We start from the raw sequence: 20,842 nt of genomic DNA on the forward strand, positions 1-20,842 counted from the left end.
CTTGGTGTTTGTTTTGGTTTGATTTGGTTTGGTTTTGCAGGTGGTATCCTTGAACATGTTTACAGGTTGATGGGGAAGAGACAGAAGAGAAGAGATTAATGGGGAAGGGTAGAAAGGGTCTTAGAGCAGGGTCCCCAAGGCAGCAAGAGAGGGTGGGATTTACAGACCTGGGGCATCTGTTTTGAGAGAACAGGGAGAACTTGGACAAGTTTATAAAAAGAAGGATACTTGGCATAGATCAGCCACACCCGAGGAGCCTGTGTGTTCTCCCTGAAGAAGAGGGGAGGTTATTCATTGAAAGTGACCAATGAGCAGTAGTACAGTTGTGGATGCTGGGAGTCATGGAGGGCTCAGCTGAGGTGGGATAACGTGTACCTTCTATTTGTGGGTGCTTCCACATAACGGTTCTGAGTGCAGACTCCAGAGCCTTATTGCCTGGGTTCAAATCCTGACACTGTTTCTGACTATCTGTGTGACCTTGAACAAGTAATTCTTTGGAGCCTCAGTTTCTTCCTCTGTTAAATGGAGTAAGGATAGAATCTACCTCAGATAGGTTTTGGTGAGGGTTGAATGAATTACTCTCCATGAGGTACCTGGGACCATGTCTCCCATATGGGAAACACTATAGTGATAGCTCTTATTATTGTTTTTAATATAAATCATGACTAGAGAGAAAAGCCTAACCCTAATGCCATGAATTGGCCTAATGTAGTTTCTTGAGACCAATGGCAGCCTAAATATTGGCTCATTTTAAGGTTTACTCCCAACAGCCCAAGTAGGAACAAGATCTAAGTAGAGGCAAGACATAATTTTTAGCGCACTCTGGTTTCCCTCAAGCCGTGCACAATTTCTGTCAGGCTACAGATGTGGGATATGTGTGATTTTTGTAATTAATTGTTCACCCTGCTTTGTGACTGACAAACTGGTGCTTGGGAACCTGGACTGTGAGAAATGTGAAACTGGATGGCAGCAAATGATTAGTCCTTGACTCCTAGGCTACAGATATATCACTTTTGTCATTTCAGTGATTTTTCTGCTATAGCTCGTTATTTCTACTTGAGGTTCAAGTTGGCAGGCAGACACTTGCAGTTTTAGGTCACATCAGCCATTGAAATTTGGGTTAACTGAAAAGTGCAAGGAACATACATCTTCCTAACGTGGGTGCTTTCCCCAGGGATAGGGGATTTAAGAGAGGAGGGCAGGTGGCAAATTCACAGTCCCAGGAAGACCCAGTTGAGACATTTGGAGCAGCTCTTGTCACTGACCTGGATCATGTTTCTGCCTCACTGTAGTTGCTGTCAATGGGTAAGTATGTTCATAGATTGGAACGCTCTGTTAACTAAGATAAAACCACTGGCTTTATTTTGTTGCAGTTACTGTGTGCTGGCTTGAAGACCTTGAGACCAAATGCATAGTATGATTCTGGTAGTCGGCGTTTTTCATTCTTAGATGTGTCGATAAGCATGCTGTTTTAGCGTAAACCAATATGAAGCATTGAATGGAGTTTCAGATGAACAGATAAGAAAGAGTTTTAGTTCTGAGAGAGCCATGTGGTTACATGGGATTATAAATAGACCCCAAAGTTTCTCTAATGCAGCCCTTTCATTGCACAAATAAAGAAAACGAAGTCCCTGAGTTCTTGTGGGACTTGCCCAAGAGTTTTCTTCTAGTTAAAATGGCTAAGATATGATAGATCATCAGCCCTCTTTTCCACTTTACCATACTACTTCTATTCTACTTCTTTGGAGTACTTCATTTTGATTTCAGGTGTCCCTTTTTCATGCACGAGGCTCTCAACTGGTGTTTGAAGGAGTGAGTTACCAGTCATGGGCTTCACACAGAGCTGGGCAGGGGTTTCTTTCAGGCAACAGTACTGGAACGTTTAAGACCTAGCTAGAGCTAGAGCCATTTTCCAAGTATTTGACCTGACTTCCTGTACCATGTTTCCTCCCATAGGGCTGGGGGAGAGATGGTCAAGGTTAAATGAGTTGCTTACAGTGTTGCACAGAGAATCAGTGTCTGAACTGTCACTAGCATTCATTGTGAGCTCCTTCAGTTAAAAACCTGGTTCAAGTGGACCATTGGCCCCGTGAGGCTGTTACTTCTTTACCACCTTGAACTGAGACTCCTTTACATTTTAGCCGTGTTACATTTCTGTTGCTTTTAAACATACCCTCGCATTGTTTTTGTTGTTGTTGTTGTTTGCTTGACCTCAAATTATAAAATGGGTTTAAAACTACAAATTTGGGGGTACCTGGGTGGTTCAGTCGGTTAAACATCTGACTCTTGATTTTGGCTCAGGTCATGATCCCACGGTTCATGAGTTTGAGCCCTGTGTGGGCTCTGTGCTGACAGCCTGGAGCCTACTTGGGATTCTCTGTCTCCCTCTCTCTCTTTGCCCCTCCACTTGCATATATTTTCTGTCTCTCTCTCCCCCGCCTCACTCCTACTCCCTCTCTCCTTCCCACTCTCTCTCTCTCTCTCCTTCCCACTCCCTCTCTCTCCTTCCCACTCCCTCTCTCTCCCATCTCTCCCCCATCTCTCCCCCGCCTCACTCCTACTCCCTCTCTCCTTCCCACTCCCTCTCTCCCTCCTCCCCCCACAAATAAATAAACATTAAAAAAAAACCTACAAATTTTGACAAGGTCATTGAGATGTTAGGCTTTCTTTTTGCTAATATTTGAAAGAAACTTTTAGGTTCCCTTTCTATCTTACAAGTTACTCTGGTGTAAATTTCAGGTTGAGACCTTACAATATAATTATAGTTCTCCCCCATTCTTGTCCTTTGGGCAACCTTTCTTTTTGGTAAGAAATACAACTGGTCCCTTGGGTGGCAGGAAATGCAGATGGGGGATTGAGCTTATTCTGGTTTGTCTGGTTATAAGGTATGCATACAATACTTCCTTGGGCCTGGCCCCACACTTCCTTTACACCAGCACTGTCCTGCCAGAAGGCTGAAATCCTGGAAAAGGGCCCAATCTAGTTTATTACTTGCCTTTGGAAATGTAGGCTTGTATTTTTTGGCGAAGCATGAGCAAAACTGTTATTTGACTGCTCCAAGATTTAACTCCATTCTAATTCTGGATACTGACATATGAGCATGTGTGAACAGCAGCCCTGTCCCCCCCCACCCTAGTTTGCTTGCCCTAGACATGCCCCTAGACAGATGGAGCTGCCAGCTTTTCTCGTCCTGGCCACATGTGCCAGGTACTAGAGCCCCCGACCCTCATCCTCCCATAGGTCATTTCCAGTCTGCCAGAGTAGGCAATGTTAGAGGCCTCTTTCACTGCCTCTCTTGTGAGGAATGCAGGAGTAATTGCAATCTGTGAGCTAGAGAATAAGCAGCATTAAGGGCACATGAGTTATAGAACTGGAAGCAGGGCTGGGAAAAGCTATTCCCTGTCCTATTTCTCTTTCCACGAAGAAAAACAGAATTTTAGCAAATTTGCATGTTGCTGCATGCTTGGAACAATGCCTGGTGCATAGTTAACATTTAATAAATGTTTGTTAAATGAAGAACTTAATGTATTCTTCATTTATTTCCCTATCTTTATCCTAGTGATGGAGAAGCTTCTTTATTCTCTTAGGGAAAATAAAGGTTTGGGAGTTGTATTACGGTAGGCTAGACTGCAGCTATAAATAGACTAAGAAACGTGTAATGGCTCAAATGCAACAGAAGTTTATTTCTTGCTCGTGTTCAGGGCGAATGTTTCTGGATGTTAGCAAGTGACTCTCCTCCCTTGACTTCAGGGATTCAGGCTCCTCTCATCTGTGTCTCTGCCCTACCCAAAGACCACATCCTGGTAGCACCTGGTTGGCAAAAGAGGAAAGAGAATGGAATAGCACAGATAGGAGATTCTGTGGACCAAACCATAAGTGTCACACATCACTTTGGCTAGAACTCAATCACATGGCCCCAGCTAACTCCAAAGGAGGCTGGGAAATGTAGTCCATATACGTGCCCAGGGCTGTATTAAGTTTTGAGCTACACTTTGAATATCTGTATCATCTTTCAGCTTATATTCCTAAAATGCATCTGTAGCCCAACATTGAGATTCAGAAGGGCACATTTCGTGATAAATTTCACTTAAGTCCATCAATGAAAGGCAAGTGATACTATGAAAACACTTAAGCTTTCAACATTAAGTGAAAAAAACAGAACATGGCATTATACTATCAATATGATTTCAACTATGTTAAATATCCTTTAAGAAAAAAGATTTGAAGGAAACATGACAATTAACTGTGGTTACCCTTTAATGATGAGATGATTGGTGGTATTTGTTTTTAGCCTGCTTCATTCTGTTTTCTGTATTTTACAAATGTCCATCTCGAACATGCATTGTTCCCCCCAGCTTGGAATACCTCTGTTCTTTTTTCTCACAATATGTTAGCCTTATTAGTTCAGTCTCCCTGGCTGTAGAATTTTGACTCACTGAGATAAGAATATGCCTTTCAGAACTTTGTATGCATATGCCTTTACATGTCTACTTAATTTATGAACTCATTCAGCTCTGTGCCAGGCTCTGTTCAAAGTGGGAGGCTGTATCTAGGTTGAGGATATATCGCTGAACAAAACAGACCTTACATATCTGGAGAAACAGACAATAAACAAGGTAAAATAAAATATATAGCATGTAAGATAAGTGCTAAGAATGAAAATACAAAGCAAGGAACGGGATTTGAAATATCAGTGAGATGGAAATTATAGATGGGGTGGGCCAGAAAAGCCTTTCTATGAAGGAATTTGTAATATAAAGATCTCCTGGCTAGTACAGAGTGAGCCAGGAGACTTTTCCTTAACACTCTGTCGATACCTACGATTTATCCAATTTTTTGACCAATGACAATTACAAATACGCCAGATTCTTTTCCTTATTAACAATCTGCTCATTGTCATCCTTATCTGGATGTTCTGAACTGCAGACTTCTTTGCTTTCTCTGTTGTTAGTTGGGAGAACACTTGCAGATCCATACTCCTTTAAAAAAATCTCACTAGATCTTTCAGATCTCAAGAATTCCCAAAGGATTTTTTTCTGGTGTGTTCCTAGAACTTGAGGCAACAGTTAACTTGTTTCTGCCCCTGTTGACAAACTATTTTAATATCGTAAACCTTTAGAAGCCATCCTGGCCTCAGTCCGCAGTTCATCCTACACCTGAGTAGAGGGCTTACTACTTGTCAAGGATCACATCAAACCATTACTAGAAATCGCTCAGGCAGAAAGTTAAGGTGACAGCCTGTAGGCCTAGAGCAAGTGGGATAATGAACGTGAAGGAAGTCTGCAGGACTACAGGCAGCTGTGTCCATGAAAGGATTATTTTAGGGAGTAAAAGACATTTATGTCAAATGCGGCAAGACCAAGGAGGGAAGTGATGCTATTCTGTAGAAGTATGAGTATTAGTGGCACAATGACAGCATAGCCTAGTAATGGTTTCTTCCTAATCCTAAGGCACCTCAGCCGTTCTCTCTTCATTCTAGCCAAAACCTGGAGTCTTTCAGTAAATAGTCGCTCATCTGTCTTTCCAGCTTGTAGTGGTCATGGCTGTTCTCCCAAGTCCACGAAATTCAGACTGCTCCCTGGTCTCTACTCCTGCTCCATGTCTCCTCCAGTCTTCCCTCCTGCTAGAATGTGCTCCCCGTCTCTGCCTGGCGGATCCTTTAGACCTGTCAGTATATGCCAACAGCCTGTATGTAATGCATTCCTGGTTTCCTGTGGTCAGGAAGGATCTCCTGCCTCGTGTCTCCCCCCCACTCCCCCCCCGCCGTGCTCAGAAGTGTTTGCCAGATGAATGTGTGCATTAAGTTGAGTTGTCACCTCAGCCTCTGCACAGGTGATGATCTCGGCCTCTGGTCTCCGGATCAGGCCCTCACGTGTGCGGCGAGGTCATCCAGCATGGTGCTTAGGACTGCACACTGTGGTGTCCACTGAGATATGACACTTTGTGATGTTAGTATTCTCGCATCCTTTCTTCAGGCACAGGGTAGAGAATTTCGACTGTAAAACATCGACCTCCACACCACCACTAAGGTCGGTTCTCCACTCTGAATCAAAAGAGGGATTGTGTTCATACACAATTGGGTGCAGAAATGAGGGAATTATGGAGCACACGGTCCAATTGTTTTAGTCCTCTTAGCTCGGGTTTTAAACTATTGAATCTGTCACCCAGGTCATACAGACTTTTATTCCCCTTTAGTTCTGGATGTTAGGAAGGGGAGTCCAGGCTAGTGACGCGGCCCCCAGATTCTCTTCACCAGCCAGCCACCCCATCTACCTGCACAGCTTCTCCAGATTCTCCCTTAGTACCTCATAGTGACAAGAGTCACAATAATACAGCTGTCGTTTTCTACTTGTGTACCACGTGCTGGGTCTGGGATAGGCATTTTACATGCACTGGCGTCTGTGTCTGACAGAAGAAGAAACTGAGGTTGGAAGGCCTGAAAGGTTAACCGTTTGGCGCTCCCCAGTTGTGGGGTGGCGGGGCTGGGACTCAGACCCACACCCGGGACCCCGAGCCCGTGCTTTCCTGCTTCTTTCCCTTCAGTTCTTTATCCCAAGGCCTTCTACATCCCGCCTCCTCTCGTCGCTTGTGTGTGATGCTCACACGCTTTCCTGGACCCAGTGTTTCTTTACAATATTCCCTTCATAGTTTCAGGATCCACTTTTAGATTTCAGAACAGTTCTGATAGGATGCAGCCACACTTAAAAAAATAACCCTGAAGACCCCACATTTCCTCTGCCCTCACCAAGGCTAACTTTCCATGCTCTCCACCCATTATTTTTGAGAAAAGGGCCTTTAAACCAGTCCGGTGGGGGATGAGGAGTGATGAAGGTGGACAGGGAGAGAGAGGTATAGTCAGGGAGGCCAGAGAGTAGACTCCCTGGAACAGAGACTGCCCAAGGAGGCAGAGATTATAGGCGTGTGTGTGCCCTGAACTACTGTCTTGCAGAGAGTGCGGGGAAGGCTCTCCCAAGGGGGAGGGAGGAGTGGGAGTTTTGCCCAGAACTTTTTTTTGTGCCCAGATCTTTTTTCTTCACTTGCTGCCTTTTCAGAGGCACTCCCTAGCCCTTCTCTGGGGCATGGGGAGGAAGGGGGTCACCTGCCCAACGGCCACATATTTAGCTTGGGGAACTGCTTAAAGGTTCTGAGAGCTCTCACCTACCTTCCCACCTAAACATAACACAGAGGGTAAGAAGGCACGTGGGGAAGTTGGGCAAGTCAGAAATAACTACTGGAACAAAGTGATGCCATTCAAATTCCTGAGGTCCTGATGCGTCTTAACTCTCCTGAAGACCCAAATAAAATGTGTTTCTTTAAGGAGACATTTAGATACCTTGTTTGAAAAAAGGAAACAGGGTCACTTCAAAATGTCCATTACATGGTAATCGATGCCATTCAGCCTGTGGTATACTTAATGAAAACATCGGTGACAGTCTGCCCATTGTTTGTTCCTTTCGCAACAGGAAATGGCAGACTAACAAGGACCAGGGAAGGTTTATGTAATTCCAGAAGGAAGTAGAAACTGCGCACGCTTTGGCCTGATATCCTCCTAATTGCAGATGTAGACCCACCTGAGCAGGTTCCTATTCCTAATGGATTTGGAGATGTTTGATTTGACTTTGACATTCATTAGCAGCAGATTTGGGGGTTTCTTACGGACCGAAAAACTCGCAGGTCACAGTTTTCACACAGTTTAATTCGTTTTTGACAAGGTAGAGCTAACTGTGGAGAAGGAAATGTCACTGGCCAACCTTCGTTCCTTGGGACCGTTGATGGTGACCAGGAGATCTGGAGCCCAGCCCTGGCTCTGATGGTACCAGCCGCATGGGACTGCTCAAGCCCTGTGCAGTAGTCTCCATCTGTAAAGCCAGGGAGTGGGACTGATCTCCCAGGACCCTTGCAGCTGGAACATTCTGTGTTAAAGCCCCCCTGGTGAGGTCAGGGATTGTGAAATGCTGGTACAAGTGAAACGTCAGAGTCCAAAGTGTACAAACAGACTTTGCCAGTGAAAATGTCATTACAGCTTATCTGCTGACAAAGTTCATTCCTTTTGGTCTCCTCTCAGTTTTTGTTTTGTAAATATCCATGCTATATCTGGTAATTTGTTATTTTGGCTCTTAAAAAAAATCATGGTGGTTAAATTAGAAACAAAAGTGTTCTTTCACTCCACTTGAAAACTGTCAAAAGTTGCCATTTAAATGCATCTGTTAAGGATTTCAAAAAAAAAGTATTGAACACGTTGTTCAACATGGCATGTATTTAATTGAAATGACGTTCAAATTAATTAGCTCTGTCGAAAAGATGGGCAAAGATTAGGTGGAAGAGCGTGGGTTTAAAGTCTAGCTTCACTGCTAGTTCTGGCCCTGTGACCCCAGACACATTTTGTGATCTGAGTCCCCAGTTCCACACCTCTAAGTAGGAGAGTGACATTTTCCCCATGGGACTTTTGTGAGGAACAAAGATAATGTGCGTAGTACATAGTACAATGCCCAACATTTAATAGATCCTCAAGGGGTGGTGGTTGTCACTGTTATACATTATTTTATTACATTAATTAAAACAACCAGGGCATCACGGAATATTGTATACTGTGTTCTACCTCCCTACTCATCCTCATATGCACATAGATTACCAAAAGAAATAGTCCCACTACTGTGGATTTCAGTTTTTATTTTTGGTAGATCCTGTAGACAGAGACTTTCCAGAGAGGAGTTCCCCTTCTTGTCTGATTTACAGATCAAAGGTATGGTATGAGAATAAATGGCAAAAGTTTACTTTTATAAGCTGTAAACTATTACAAACTACTGTCTTCAGAAATAGGATCACTTTGGGGTGCCTGGGTGGCTCAGTCAGTTAAGCATCTGACTTCGGCTCAGGTCATGATCTCACGGTTTGTGGGTTCGAGCCCCGTGTCGGGCTCTGTGCTGACAGCTCAGAGCCTGGAGCCTGCTTCGGATTCTGTGTCTCCCCCTGTCTCTGCCCCTCCCCTGCTCACGCTCTGTGTCTCCCTGTCTCTCAATAATAACTAAACTTAAAAAAAAAAAAAATAGGATCACTTCAAAGTGTCCAATTTGTGGTAATTGTTGCCACTGATGTAATTAATGAAAACATCTTCCCATCGTGTGTCCATTGTGCAAGAGACAGGCATCCTAGAGAAGATTGCCACAGAGAACTCCCAAATCCTCTGTGGGAATGATGATCTGAAGGAGGTTCAGAAACCCAGAAAACACAGAGTTGACCCAGAAAGGTTTTTGTCACACCCCAGCATACCCGTAACCTTCATAATCTGTCTGAATCTCCAGTAGGGGTCAAATGGTGGTGAACATGTGGTAGGGATAGAAGGTGGAGGGTCAGCCAGAACATGCCAGACTTTGGTGGAAGGGGCACTTGACTCTCTGAAGTGGAGACAGACAGTCATGTGAGTCAAAGACAAAGTCAGGTGGTAACTGATGTGTGAAAGCCAGAGCAACTAAGCCCAAGCACAAGGTTCTGAGAGCAGAACAATTTTTTTTTTTTTTTTTTGAGAGAGAGTGGGAGAGAAGGGTAGTGGGACAGAGAGAAAGAGTCTTTTTTTTTTTTTGTATTTTTTTTTATTTTTATTTTTTTATTTTTTTTTATATATATGAAATTTATTGACAAATTGGTTTCCATACAACACCCAGTGCTCATCCCAAAAGGTGCCCCCCTCAATACCCATCACCCACCCTCCCCTCCCTCCCACCCCCCATCAACCCTCAGTTTGTTCTCAGTTTTTAACAGTCTCTTATGCTTTGGCTCTCTCCCACTCTAACCTCTTTTTTTTTTTTTTTCCTTCCCCTCCCCCATGGGTTCCTGTTAAGTTTCTCAGGATCCACATAAGAGTGAAACCATATGGTATCTGTCTTTCTCTGTATGGCTTATTTCACTTAGCATCATGCTCAGAGAGAAAGAGTCTTAAGCAGACTGCACATTCAGCACAGAGCCTGATGCAGGGCTCAATCCCACAACCCTGGGACCATGACCTGAGCTGAAATCAAGAATCAGACACTCAACTGACTGAGCCACCCAAGTGCCCCAAAAAGAACAATCTTTTTTTTTTTTTTAATTTTTTTAATGTTTATTTCTGAGAGAGAGAGAGAGAGAGAGCGCGCGAGCAGGGGAGGGGCAGAGAGAGAGAGGGAGACACAGAATCTGAAGCAGGCTCCAGGCTCTAAGCTGTCAGCACAGAACCCAACACGGGGCTTGAACCCACGGACCACGAGATCATGAGCCTAAGTCGGACACTTAGCCGACTGAGCCACCCAGGCACCCCCCAAGAAGAACAATCTTAAGAAGAAGGTACCTCTGGTCTTGGTGGGAATGCAAACCGGTGCAGCCACTCTGGAAAACAGTATGGAGGTTGCTCAAAAAGCTAAAAATAGAGCTGTCCTATGATCTAGCAACCACACTGCTAGGTATTTACCCAAAGAATATAAAAATACTAATTCAAAGAGATACATACACCCCAATGTTTATAGCAGCATTATCTACAATAGCCAAATTATGAAAAATAGCCCAACTGTCCATAGACTGATGAATGGATAAAGAAGATGAGGGGTGTGTGTGTGTGTGTGTGTGTGTGTGTGTGTGTGTACGTACGTGTATAATGGAATATTACTTCGCCACAAAATAGAATGAAATCTTGCCATTTGCAACAACATGGATGGAACTGGAGAGTATTATGCTAAGCGAAATAAGTCAGAGAAAGACAAACACCATATGATTTCACTCATATGTAGAATTTAAGAAACAAAAATGAGCATGGGGGAAAAAAGGCAAACCAAGAAACAGACTCTTCACTGTAGAAGAAACTGATGATTACAGGAGGGGAGGTGGGTGGGGGCATGGTTGAAATAGGCGATGGGGATTAAGGAGTGCACTTGTGATGAGCACTGGGTGTTGCATGAGAGTGTTGAATCACTATATTGTACACCTGAAACTAATATTACACTGTATGTTAACTAGCTGGAATTTAAGTAAAAATGTGAAAAAAAGAAGGTGCCTCCAGTCAGGAGTGAGATGAAGAATGCGGTCATTATGGGGTCAGTTAAAAAGAAAAAAAAAAGTAAATAAATGCAAACATAAAAGAACTGAAAAAAAAAAAAACCACGCAAGGAACTTTTCATGAAATTGGTGAGAACTCGATTTAGAGGTACCTCTCACTCTGACAGTGTACCGTTCAGTGGTTTTTAGTATATTCACAAAGTTATTCCTCTAAAACCACTAATTTCCAGAATATTTTCATCACCATAAAAATAAACCCCATGTAAGTTAGCAGTCGCTCCCCATCCCCCATTCTCCGATTTCCAGGCAACCCCTAATCTACTTTGTCTTTATGACTCACCTCTTCTGGGCATTTCACATACACAGAATCATATAACATGTGGCCTTTTGTGCCTGGCTTCTTTCACTTAGCATCATGTTTTCAAGGCTCATCTCTGTTGTAGCTTAGCTCAGTATTGCATGCCTTTTTATGGCCAATAATATTTTAGTGTAAGGATGTACATTTCGTTTATCCATTCATCCATTGATGGACATTTGGGTTGTTTCTGCTTCTCGGCTACTTTATGAATAATGTTGCCATGAACACTTGTGTACAAGTTTTTGCGTGCACCTACGTTTTAGTTCTCTTGGGTATAATACCTAGGAGTGAAATTGCTGGATTATGTGGCGCTTCTGTATTTAACTTTGGGGGAAACTGCCAAACTGGTTTTGAAGCAGTGCACCATTTTCTGTTCCCAGTAGCAGTGCACAAGGATTTTAGTTTTTCCACCTCCTCACTATTGCCTGCCATTGTATTTTAGCCATCCTATTGAGTAGAAAGTGGTATCTGTTTGTGGTTTCGATTTTCAGCTCTCTAGTGACGAATGATGTTGAACATCTTTTCATGTACCATTTGTACATCTTCTTTGGAGAAATGAATTGGCAGCAGCAGATTTTGCCCTTGGAACAGTACTAGTTTATATAGCTATGCTAATGCTCTCTCATCAGGAGAATTGGTAGTTCTGACATTTAGAAACGTGAAAGTGTGGGCCTTTATGTAAAAACACGGAAGCAGTTGCAAAGAAGGATGTCTGTCCAAAGGAAGAACAAAGCCAAGGCTGGATGTGGAATGTGAGGAGAAGGGCAGACAGCCCTTGCTTATGGCCTCAGCCCTTCATGGCCTCTGCTTCCCACCGCCCCCCCCCCCCCATTCCTAAATTGGCCTCCTTGGGAAACAGGAACTTAAATGTAGAATGGGTGCAAAGAAAGTGAACTATTTATTAAGACCAAACAAAAATTGACCTTGAGGCTTAAGTTAACTGAGAGACATTATGACATTAAAAGCTGAACATTACTTTTAAAGTAATGTAACTTTTTTAAAGTAACTTTTTTTTAAATGTAATCTCATCTGAGTTCTTAAGCAGACCTTTTAACATTTTTTTGAAACTTAAGTAAGGGATAGGAAAAGCAAGAGTCTATTGATCATATAAACTTGAATTTTTTTTAACTGTGGTACACAATTTACCTACTCATTTTTCTTTTCACCTGTGAAAAAGTTAGTTTTAAGCTACTTTTGACCATCTTGTACATATCTACAATTAAGGTTTTAGAATTTAGCAAGTGTACAGGATCGTTGTGAGCTTATTGTATTATATAGCGTTCTAACTTAAAACTATAGACCTTTGTAGTACGTACTTTGAAAACATCACCTTTACTTTGAAAAAGAAGTTACATCAAGCATTTAGATATCTTCCATAGGATGACCCGCCTGTGCCAAACCAGCATCAAAGCTTATTTTGTCAGAAAAAAAAATGTTTTAAAGACTCTATTTTTAAGTAATCTCTACACCCAGTATTGGGCTCGAACCCACAACGCAAGATTAAGAGTCTGACGCTCTACCAACTGAGCCATCCAGGCACCCCTATCAGGAAATTATCTGTAACAACATTTTTGAAGCTATGGACTCCTGTTGGAGAAGGTGTCATTTATCAGAGCTCTTCTGCTTGCTTTCAAAATTTTTTTTGAAAAAATATATATGCATGCATGTACACCTGTATATTTTTAATTTACCATGTTGGGTGGCACCAAAGAGTGGTAGGAGTTACTCATTCTCACGGCTGAACATATAAATCAAAAGCACATGGAAGGGCTTGTAGGTAAATAATGATTTTAGCCGTTATGGAGTATGAAGTGTTTCTGTCGGGAAACTGAGATGAGGAATGTGACTCTGTTATAAGACTTTCAGTAGCAAAAGTTTGGAACAAAAATGACACATGTCAGCGAAAAACACAATGGTAAATTGTCATCTGGGTGACTGTGTCAGCCTTGAGGATAGTTAGTGTAACAGAGATGAGCCATAACAATAAACTCTCCCGCCTTTACAAAAAAGATATATTGTGTCTATTTGGATACCTCAAAATGTCATTTTTTTCCTGCCCTGATTTACTAAATTTACCTCGTTTTCCATTTGTCATGTAAAAGGGGTCTCTAGACATAGTGTATTTCAGTTCACATATATGTTACAATTTGTGGCACTCTGTTTTTCTCGGGGCTCTTACACACATTTTGTACATGTGACCTCATGACTCCTCACATCAGCCTTCTGAAATTGGGACTATCATTATGCCCAGTCTAAAGGTGAAGAAGCTGAGGCTCAAAGAGGTTAAGTGACTGGTTCAGAGTTACAAAGGTAGGGGAGGCCTGGCTGGCTCAGGTAGAGCCTGTGACTCTGGATCTCAGGGTGGTGAGTTCAAGCCCCATGGTGGGCAGGGAGCTTACTTTAAAAAAACGTCACGAAGATAACGAATCACATGCGGAACCAAGATTTTGACCCAGTTCTGACACCACTGTGTTTATCTCTATGCTATATATAGTTGGTTGTAAATCGGGAATGATTACTCAGCCTCACATTAATTTTTTTTTTTTTTTTTTTATGTGTTGCTTCCATCGAAGGCCGCTCCTCACAGAGTGACTCAGTCACTCACTTTGAGCTTAGGAATGCCTTCAGATGTCCACTTAGGTCAATTGCAGTATCTGAACGGTCACTTCATACCTGAGGTAAAAGCTCTGGCTAAACCTTAGGAAGGGAACTACTGAGAATTTAAGCCAGTGGGTCTGAAAGCAACTGAGACCTGTTTTGCCACCCTAAGTCAGTCAAGACAGGAGCTTCCGTGAAACAGGTCTCCCTGAGGTTAGCTGTGCAGCCTCACGAATAGCCACTTCTCACTTGACAGCAGTAACTATGTAGACAAGGGGTGGGGTTTAGGATAATCTTGGTCATGAGCCATAAGCCTCCAGAGTTCTCAGAGTGATTTCAGAACTGACTAGAGTGTTTTTCCTTCCATGCTACGTCAGAGCTTTGCAAGGGAGTTCTTCTGTTGAGACAACTGTTTGGTTAACATCTAGCTACTCCTCTTTCTCCTTTTTGGTTTTTCTTTCTTTCTTTTCTTTTTTCTTTTTTAAGATTTTTAAGTAATCTCTGTACCCAGTGTGGGGCTCAAACTCACTACCCCGGATCAAGAGTCACATGCTGTACCAGCTGAACCAGCGAGGCACCCCCTTTCTTTCCCCTGATCTGATCCCATTTCCAGGTGATCTCCTGGAGGATTCTTCCCTGGCCCCCTCTCCTTTACCTTTCTTTTTAATAAATTCAGTTGATGTTCAGCTGATCAGTTGGAGGCTTACTTTCCTGGAAGAGGTCTTAATTCTCCTTTTGAAGATGTTAAAAGCTGATTCTTTTTTTCCCCTTAGAAATTCAGTCAGTGTTTTAGTGAGACAGAAGCCCCAGGGTAATATTCTTGGAAGGATCCCATATTTGGATTTTTTCTTAATATTACATTGTAGGAGTTCTTTATATACTCTAGATAGGTCTATTATCAGATATGTGTAGTGTAAATATTTTCTCTTAGTCTCTGGCTTGCTTTTTCATTTTCTTAGTGGTGTCTTTCTAAGAAAATTTTAACTTTTGATGAAGATTAGTTTAACCTTTTTTTTTTTCCTTTTATGATTAGTGCTTTTTGGACCTATCAAAGAAACCTTTGCTTACCCCAAGACAGCAAAGGCTTTTCTCCTCTTTTATTTATTCATTTTTTATTTATGTTTATTTACCTTTGAGAGAAAGAGAGAGAGACAGAGGCCTGAGCAGGTGAGGGGCAGAGAGAGAGGGAGACGCAGAATCCGAAGCAGGCTCCAGCCTCTGAGTTGTCAGCACAGAGAGCCCAATGCAGGGCTTGAACTCATAGACCGCAAAATCATGACCTGAGCTGAAGTTGGACGTTTAACCGAATGAGCCACCCAGGTGCCCCTCTCCTGTTTTCTTTGTAGAAGTTTTATAGATTTAGCTACTATGTTTTAGGTCTGTGATCTATTTCATGTTAACTTTTGTGTATGGGGTAAAGTGTAGCGGTCCAGATTTAGTTTTCTTTCCATGTAGATATCAAGTTGTTCTAGGACAAATTATTGAAAAACTTTACTTTCCCCACTGAATTACCTTGGAAACTGTTAAAACAAAAAATCAATCAACCACATATGTTTAGATCTATTTCTGTATTCCTTGTTCAGTTTCATTGCTCTGTCTCTATGCTAATATCACACCATCCTGATTATTGTAGCTTTATACTAAGTCTTGCAGTCAAGTACTGTAAGTCTTCAAACTTAGGGTTTTTTTTTTTCAAAAATCTTTTGGCCATTTTGTATACTTAGAATCAGCTTATCAAATACCTACCAAAAAAATCCCTTCTAGAATTTTGATTCAGATTGCAATTGATTCTATAGATCAATTTGGCAGGAACTGACATCTTAATGATCTTGAACCTTCCAATCCATGAACATGGTATACTTGTCTATTTTTTGAGATTTAATTTTTCACAGCAGAGTTTTGTATTATCAGTGTACAGGTCTTGTAGATATTTTGTTGAATTTTTCCTTGTGTAATTGTTGCTGCTGCAATTGTAAATACTGTTTTTAAATTTTATTGTCCAGTTCATTGCAAGTATACAGAAATACAATTGATTTTTGTATACTGGCCATGTATCTTGCAACCATGCTAAACTCACTTTTTAGTTTTATTAGTTTTTGGTAGATTCCTTAAGATTTTTCTAAGTACACTATCATGTCATCTAAAGATTAAGACCCTTTAGGTATTCCCATGCCTCTTATTTCCTTTTATTGACTTATTGCACTGGCTAAGACTGTTCAGTGTTGAGTAGAAGTGATGAGAGTGGACATCCTTGCCTTCTTTCTGATTGTAGAGAGAAAAGTATCCTTTACCACTGTGATATTAACTGTAGGTTTTTCATAGATGCCCTTTATCAGGTTGAGAAAGTTTCCTTCTGTTTCAAGTTAGTGAAACTTTTCATAATTGAATTTGTCAAATGCTTTTTCTGCATTTACTGACATGTCATATAGTTTTTAACCTTTCTTCTGTTGAAATGGCAAATTACTTTGCTTTCAGATGCTGAAAAAGCTTATATCCCTGAGATAAACTTCACTTGGTTATGATGTGTTATCCTTTTTATATATTTCTGGGTTTGATTTGCTAATACTTGGGATGTTTCTGGCAGTGGACTGACCAGGTGGGCAGATAATCCAAATAAGGTATTTGGAACAAGGTTGAGCATATTGTACAGATAACTAATGCCTTAGTAAAGCCTGAAGTTATGCCCACAAATAATTTCACCTTGTTTTTTCACCTGTCCTTTGAAATGTACCACCATCAGAGACAGTCCATGCATGTGTAGGGCAGCATTTGAGGTATGAATGTAAGAGTAAACAGTGAGTCCCTTGAGGGTAGGGAGTTCACCTCATTCATTTCTGTCAGTACAAGTTAAGTTAAATTGGTGTTACAGAGATCCAAAATTACCGTGAGTGACACAGAATGGACATTTCTTCTTTCCCAGGCCTGGGACTGTTCTCATCCACACAGTCCTCACAGGGCGAAACTTCTAAGTCACTGCTCTAACAACCCTGGGACGTGACCTTACTTATTCTCATGGTCTAAGGCGGCTGCATCTGCATTCCAGCAGGAGCAGAGTGAAGGAAAGGCTAAAGAGGGAGGAGCAAAGAGTACGTGCCAGCTAAGTTTTAAGGAAGATACCCAGAAGCTGCCATAAGAGGCTTCCACACATACATACCACTGACTAGAACTCAGTCATGGGTCACAGCAAGGCATGGGTTTTGAGGCAAGAGCTGTGGAAAATAAACAGCCATTCTCTGTTTATTGGAGACTCGAGTAGGTTTTGTTTTTGTTTTTTTTTTTTTACTGAAATGGATTTTCTGGAATGGCAAAGTTATGTTAATAAAGATAGTACAAAAGAAGAGTCATGTTAGTGGGCACAATAAGCTTTGGTGTCAGTAGTTTGGTTCTCAGTGTCTGTATCCTTAGGACATCGCATGCTGTATGGCACTCTGTCATACTCAAGAATGTCTGTTGATTATATGCATTATATATATGCTTCCTTATTACAATCTCTGCCCAAAAATAGAGGAAAGGTGAATAAGGATACGTTCCAGATTGTCAAAATTGTAAGGTGTGGAATTGCATTAGATACTGACTTCCAACCTAAAGTCTGGTCAGATGTGCTGGAATGAGTCTGTACCGGGGGTTCATGGGTGCCCACAAAGGTAGGGATTAGGGATCAGCAACATTGTTGCCTCGGGAGGGCAAAGGACAGGGACATGAGAAACAGGTATCACCAGTTCTGTTACACTTTTCCAGGTATTAAAGTCTTACTTTCACCAACGTGAGACTTTCCTTGCAGCGGTCAGAAAGAGTGGGAAAGGATTTAAAGGCAGTAACGCCTCCATCATGTTCTCTAATGCCATGCCACGCACCAGTTAGAATCTTATGCACAAGTCATGGCACGCTGTCTTGCGTAGACAGCGTGGGTGAAAGGAAGACGCTAGACTGAGGAGATCTGCGTTCTGGTTTTGGTTCCATCACAGTGAGACCTTGCGGGTCGCTCAGCCTCAAATTTCCTCTTCTGTGGTTTTTTTTCTTCCATGGACTGTCGTGGAATTGACTCGAGAGACATACTTACTGTCAGCCTGTATAAACAGCATGCTTGCACCGAGGCATTAAACATGGAGTGGCTTTGGATACATCAGATAAGGGCCCCAGTCGGATGAGGAAATGTGTAGGCGAGGATATGTCATTTGAACAAATGCCACCGTCTGATCAGGTGTAACTCATGGGGGAAGTGGTTGATTGCCAGGGGCCTAAGACATGATAAATTACAGTCTCGGAGGCCATTTCAGATAAACCTCCCGGGTGCCTGGTCTGGTAGAGTTGGGGGTGGTGAGGGCAGGAACACCACTGCCAAGTGAAATGTAAAAACGCACGATGGTTCTGAATGCCGGAGCGGGCAGTTCGGAGAGTGGGGCTGGTTCTCATGAGGATTTCAGCAAGCTCCCACGTTGCCCGGTGTCTGTCGGAAGGCGGAGTGTTTCTAGTGCCGGATTGAACTACCATCCTGAAAAGGCCCACAGTTGACTCTTACGGACCTTGTAATTTACTGGCCCACTACCTTCAAAGTGCTAAATGACCGAACAGGGTTGCAGAGAACCACCTGAAGGTAGAAATTGTTTCCACAGTATTGGGAGGTTGATGTTTTGTCTCTCCCTCCCTCCCTCCTCTCCCGCTAGCTGGGTTTTTGTTGTGGTGGTGGGGTTTTTTTTTGTTTGTTCGTTTTGTTTTTGGTCCTCTGGGCATTTCAAAACAAGTGAGGAAAGAACCAACATAGAAAAAACAAGCACTAAGTTCTTCTAACACCCCCTTACTCGCCATCCCTTCTCCATCTCCTCCCCACTGCCACACACACACACACACACACACACACACACACACACACAGTCTAAAAAATGGTTGTTTTTTCTTGGGGCTGGCGTTGGTCTCTTCTGCGTCTGCTTGTTTGTTTGGGTTTTTATCACACCATTTCCAGAGGCTCTGGTCACGTGTAGTAGATGCCAGTACTTTGCATGAGGCTGGGGGGCTGGGAAGGGACATGTTCCTGGAATAGACGAAAACGAAGGGCTGAAGTAGCCTTTGAACTTAATTTAAGGGTAGAACTTGGAGTCTTAGTAGTTTGGCTGTTTCTTCCCTACACAGGAGGAGGTGGATACAGGCACCTGACATCCCGGAGGTTCCCTCCCCCACTTTTATCCAGATGATAGGTTCCAAAGAACTTCACCAGGGGAAGAAAATAGTCACAAAATGGTTGCCCAGAGCCTAACCGTCGTCCCACTGGTGATGGGGCGGGGGCGAGGGCATGAAGCAGTCTGCCTGGCGGCATTGTGGTCCATGGTCCGCGGTCCGGTCGTGAGCCTTGCTCGTCAAGGAACGCCACCCCTGCCCCTGTGTCCCCTGCCCCCAGCCTACTGGCTGCAAGGAAGAGAGAGAGGGCTGAGGAATGCGTTTGGAGGCACCCCTGAACCCCGATAGTCCCGCGTTGGATGCGCTCTCTCATTTCATCCTCGCGGCAACCCTGCATCTTGGGAATCCGTTCCCTGTTTTTTGCAGATACGGGCCCTGGGACAGAGAGAAGTATCATCACCTCCAGTGGCAGAGCCACATTCAAACCCTGGCCTTTATGTAGAGAGAAATCTGAGGGTCTCCACAAGGTATAAGAGGCTCACGTGCCCACCACAGAGCCAGAAACCGTCATCCCTTCGTCCCCGTCCAGGGATGACTGTGGGGCAGCGGTCGTCAAGCTTCATCAGGAGGGATTTTAAATCCCCCCAACGCCGCCTCCTGACCTGTGGGGCTCACACTGGACCCCGATCCTCTCGGGAGGATTTGGTTCAACTGGGTTTAACGTATTGCACTTCTCTCCCTCCGCAGATGGATTTGTCCGTAGAAACTCTCTTTAGCTTCATGCAAGAGCGCCAGAAAAGATACGCCAAATATGCGGAGCAGATCCAGAAGGTCAATGAAATGTCCGCCATCCTCCGCCGCATCCAGATGGGCATCGACCAGACCGTGCCCCTGATGGAGCGGCTCAACAGCATGCTGCCCGAGAGCGAGAGGCTGGAGCCCTTCAGCATGAAACCCGACCGAGAGCTCAGGCTGTAGAGCTGCCCACCCTCCTGCCGGGCTGGGCTGTCGTTCTGTGGGGACCCTGCCTGGCCCCACCCCAGCACGCCCCGAGGGCGAGGACGGCTGGAACCAGAGGGCCCTGATGTGACTGGATCTCGAAGCGAAGCCGGTTGGAGGCTTCGGTTCTCCCTGAAGGTCTGACGCTGCCCTCCCCACCCCTTTCCTTGAGGCATTTTTTTCCGTTTGCAAAACGAACCAAACCAAGTCTCGGTGCTAACCGAAGCTGGAACATTTGAATTATTAGGAATCTGTTACAGGACTCTGCATTGGGAATTGTTTTTATTTCGTTTAGGGTTTCGTTGTGTTTTTAGTTGGAAGCGCGTAGTGTCAGGTCTGGCTTGCGGAGTGAAAACACGGAGAGGAGGGGAGAAATGTTCAAAGCAGCTCTGTGTCCTCAGTGCCCTCTGGCCGTTCTCCTCCGCAGCCTTTCCGGGGTCTGAATTGCAAACATAAAGAACTAATTTGCTCCAGGTCTTGGTGTTGTTACTGTTCCTGCCCTGTTTACATCACGTCGGGTCTTTATCTGGGGCACCTCTTCCTGCGCTGGTGGTATTTGTTGGTGCGCTAGGTTACGGTGTCCCTCACATGTCGTCATCAGAAACTGAACACTTTCTCTCAGCATCCTCACGAGGTCCGCCTCCCCCCCCCCCCCACGACTGGTTTCCTTGATGCACGCGTAGTTTAGGATTCTTTTTATCACATCAGCACTGGCGAGGCTCCGAGTTTTGTAACATGGCTTTAACCAGCATT

The 20,842-nt window shown here is 43.5% G+C and overlaps 1 protein-coding gene across 3 annotated transcripts in view; it reads left to right on the forward strand.

The window, feature by feature from the left end:
• Nucleotides 1-20,562, forward strand: part of BORCS5 (BLOC-1 related complex subunit 5) — a 99,837-nt gene extending 79,275 nt beyond the window's left edge. For all 3 annotated transcript variants that reach the window (XM_047066337.1, XM_047066336.1, XM_047066335.1), the window contains exon 4: nt 19,838-20,562. In XM_047066337.1, coding sequence (XP_046922293.1) covers nt 19,838-20,068 — 231 coding nt within the window. In that variant the 3' untranslated portion in view covers nt 20,069-20,562. The remainder of the gene's footprint in view (nt 1-19,837) is intronic.
• Nucleotides 20,563-20,842: the final 280 nt, after the last annotated feature.

The sequence above is a fragment of the Lynx rufus genome, unplaced genomic scaffold (genome assembly GCF_022079265.1).
Source record: "Lynx rufus isolate CCGP_SWC_20201006 ecotype Redwood Valley unplaced genomic scaffold, mLynRuf1.p SCAF_7, whole genome shotgun sequence".
In the NCBI taxonomy this organism is placed as follows: Eukaryota; Metazoa; Chordata; class Mammalia; order Carnivora; family Felidae; genus Lynx; species Lynx rufus.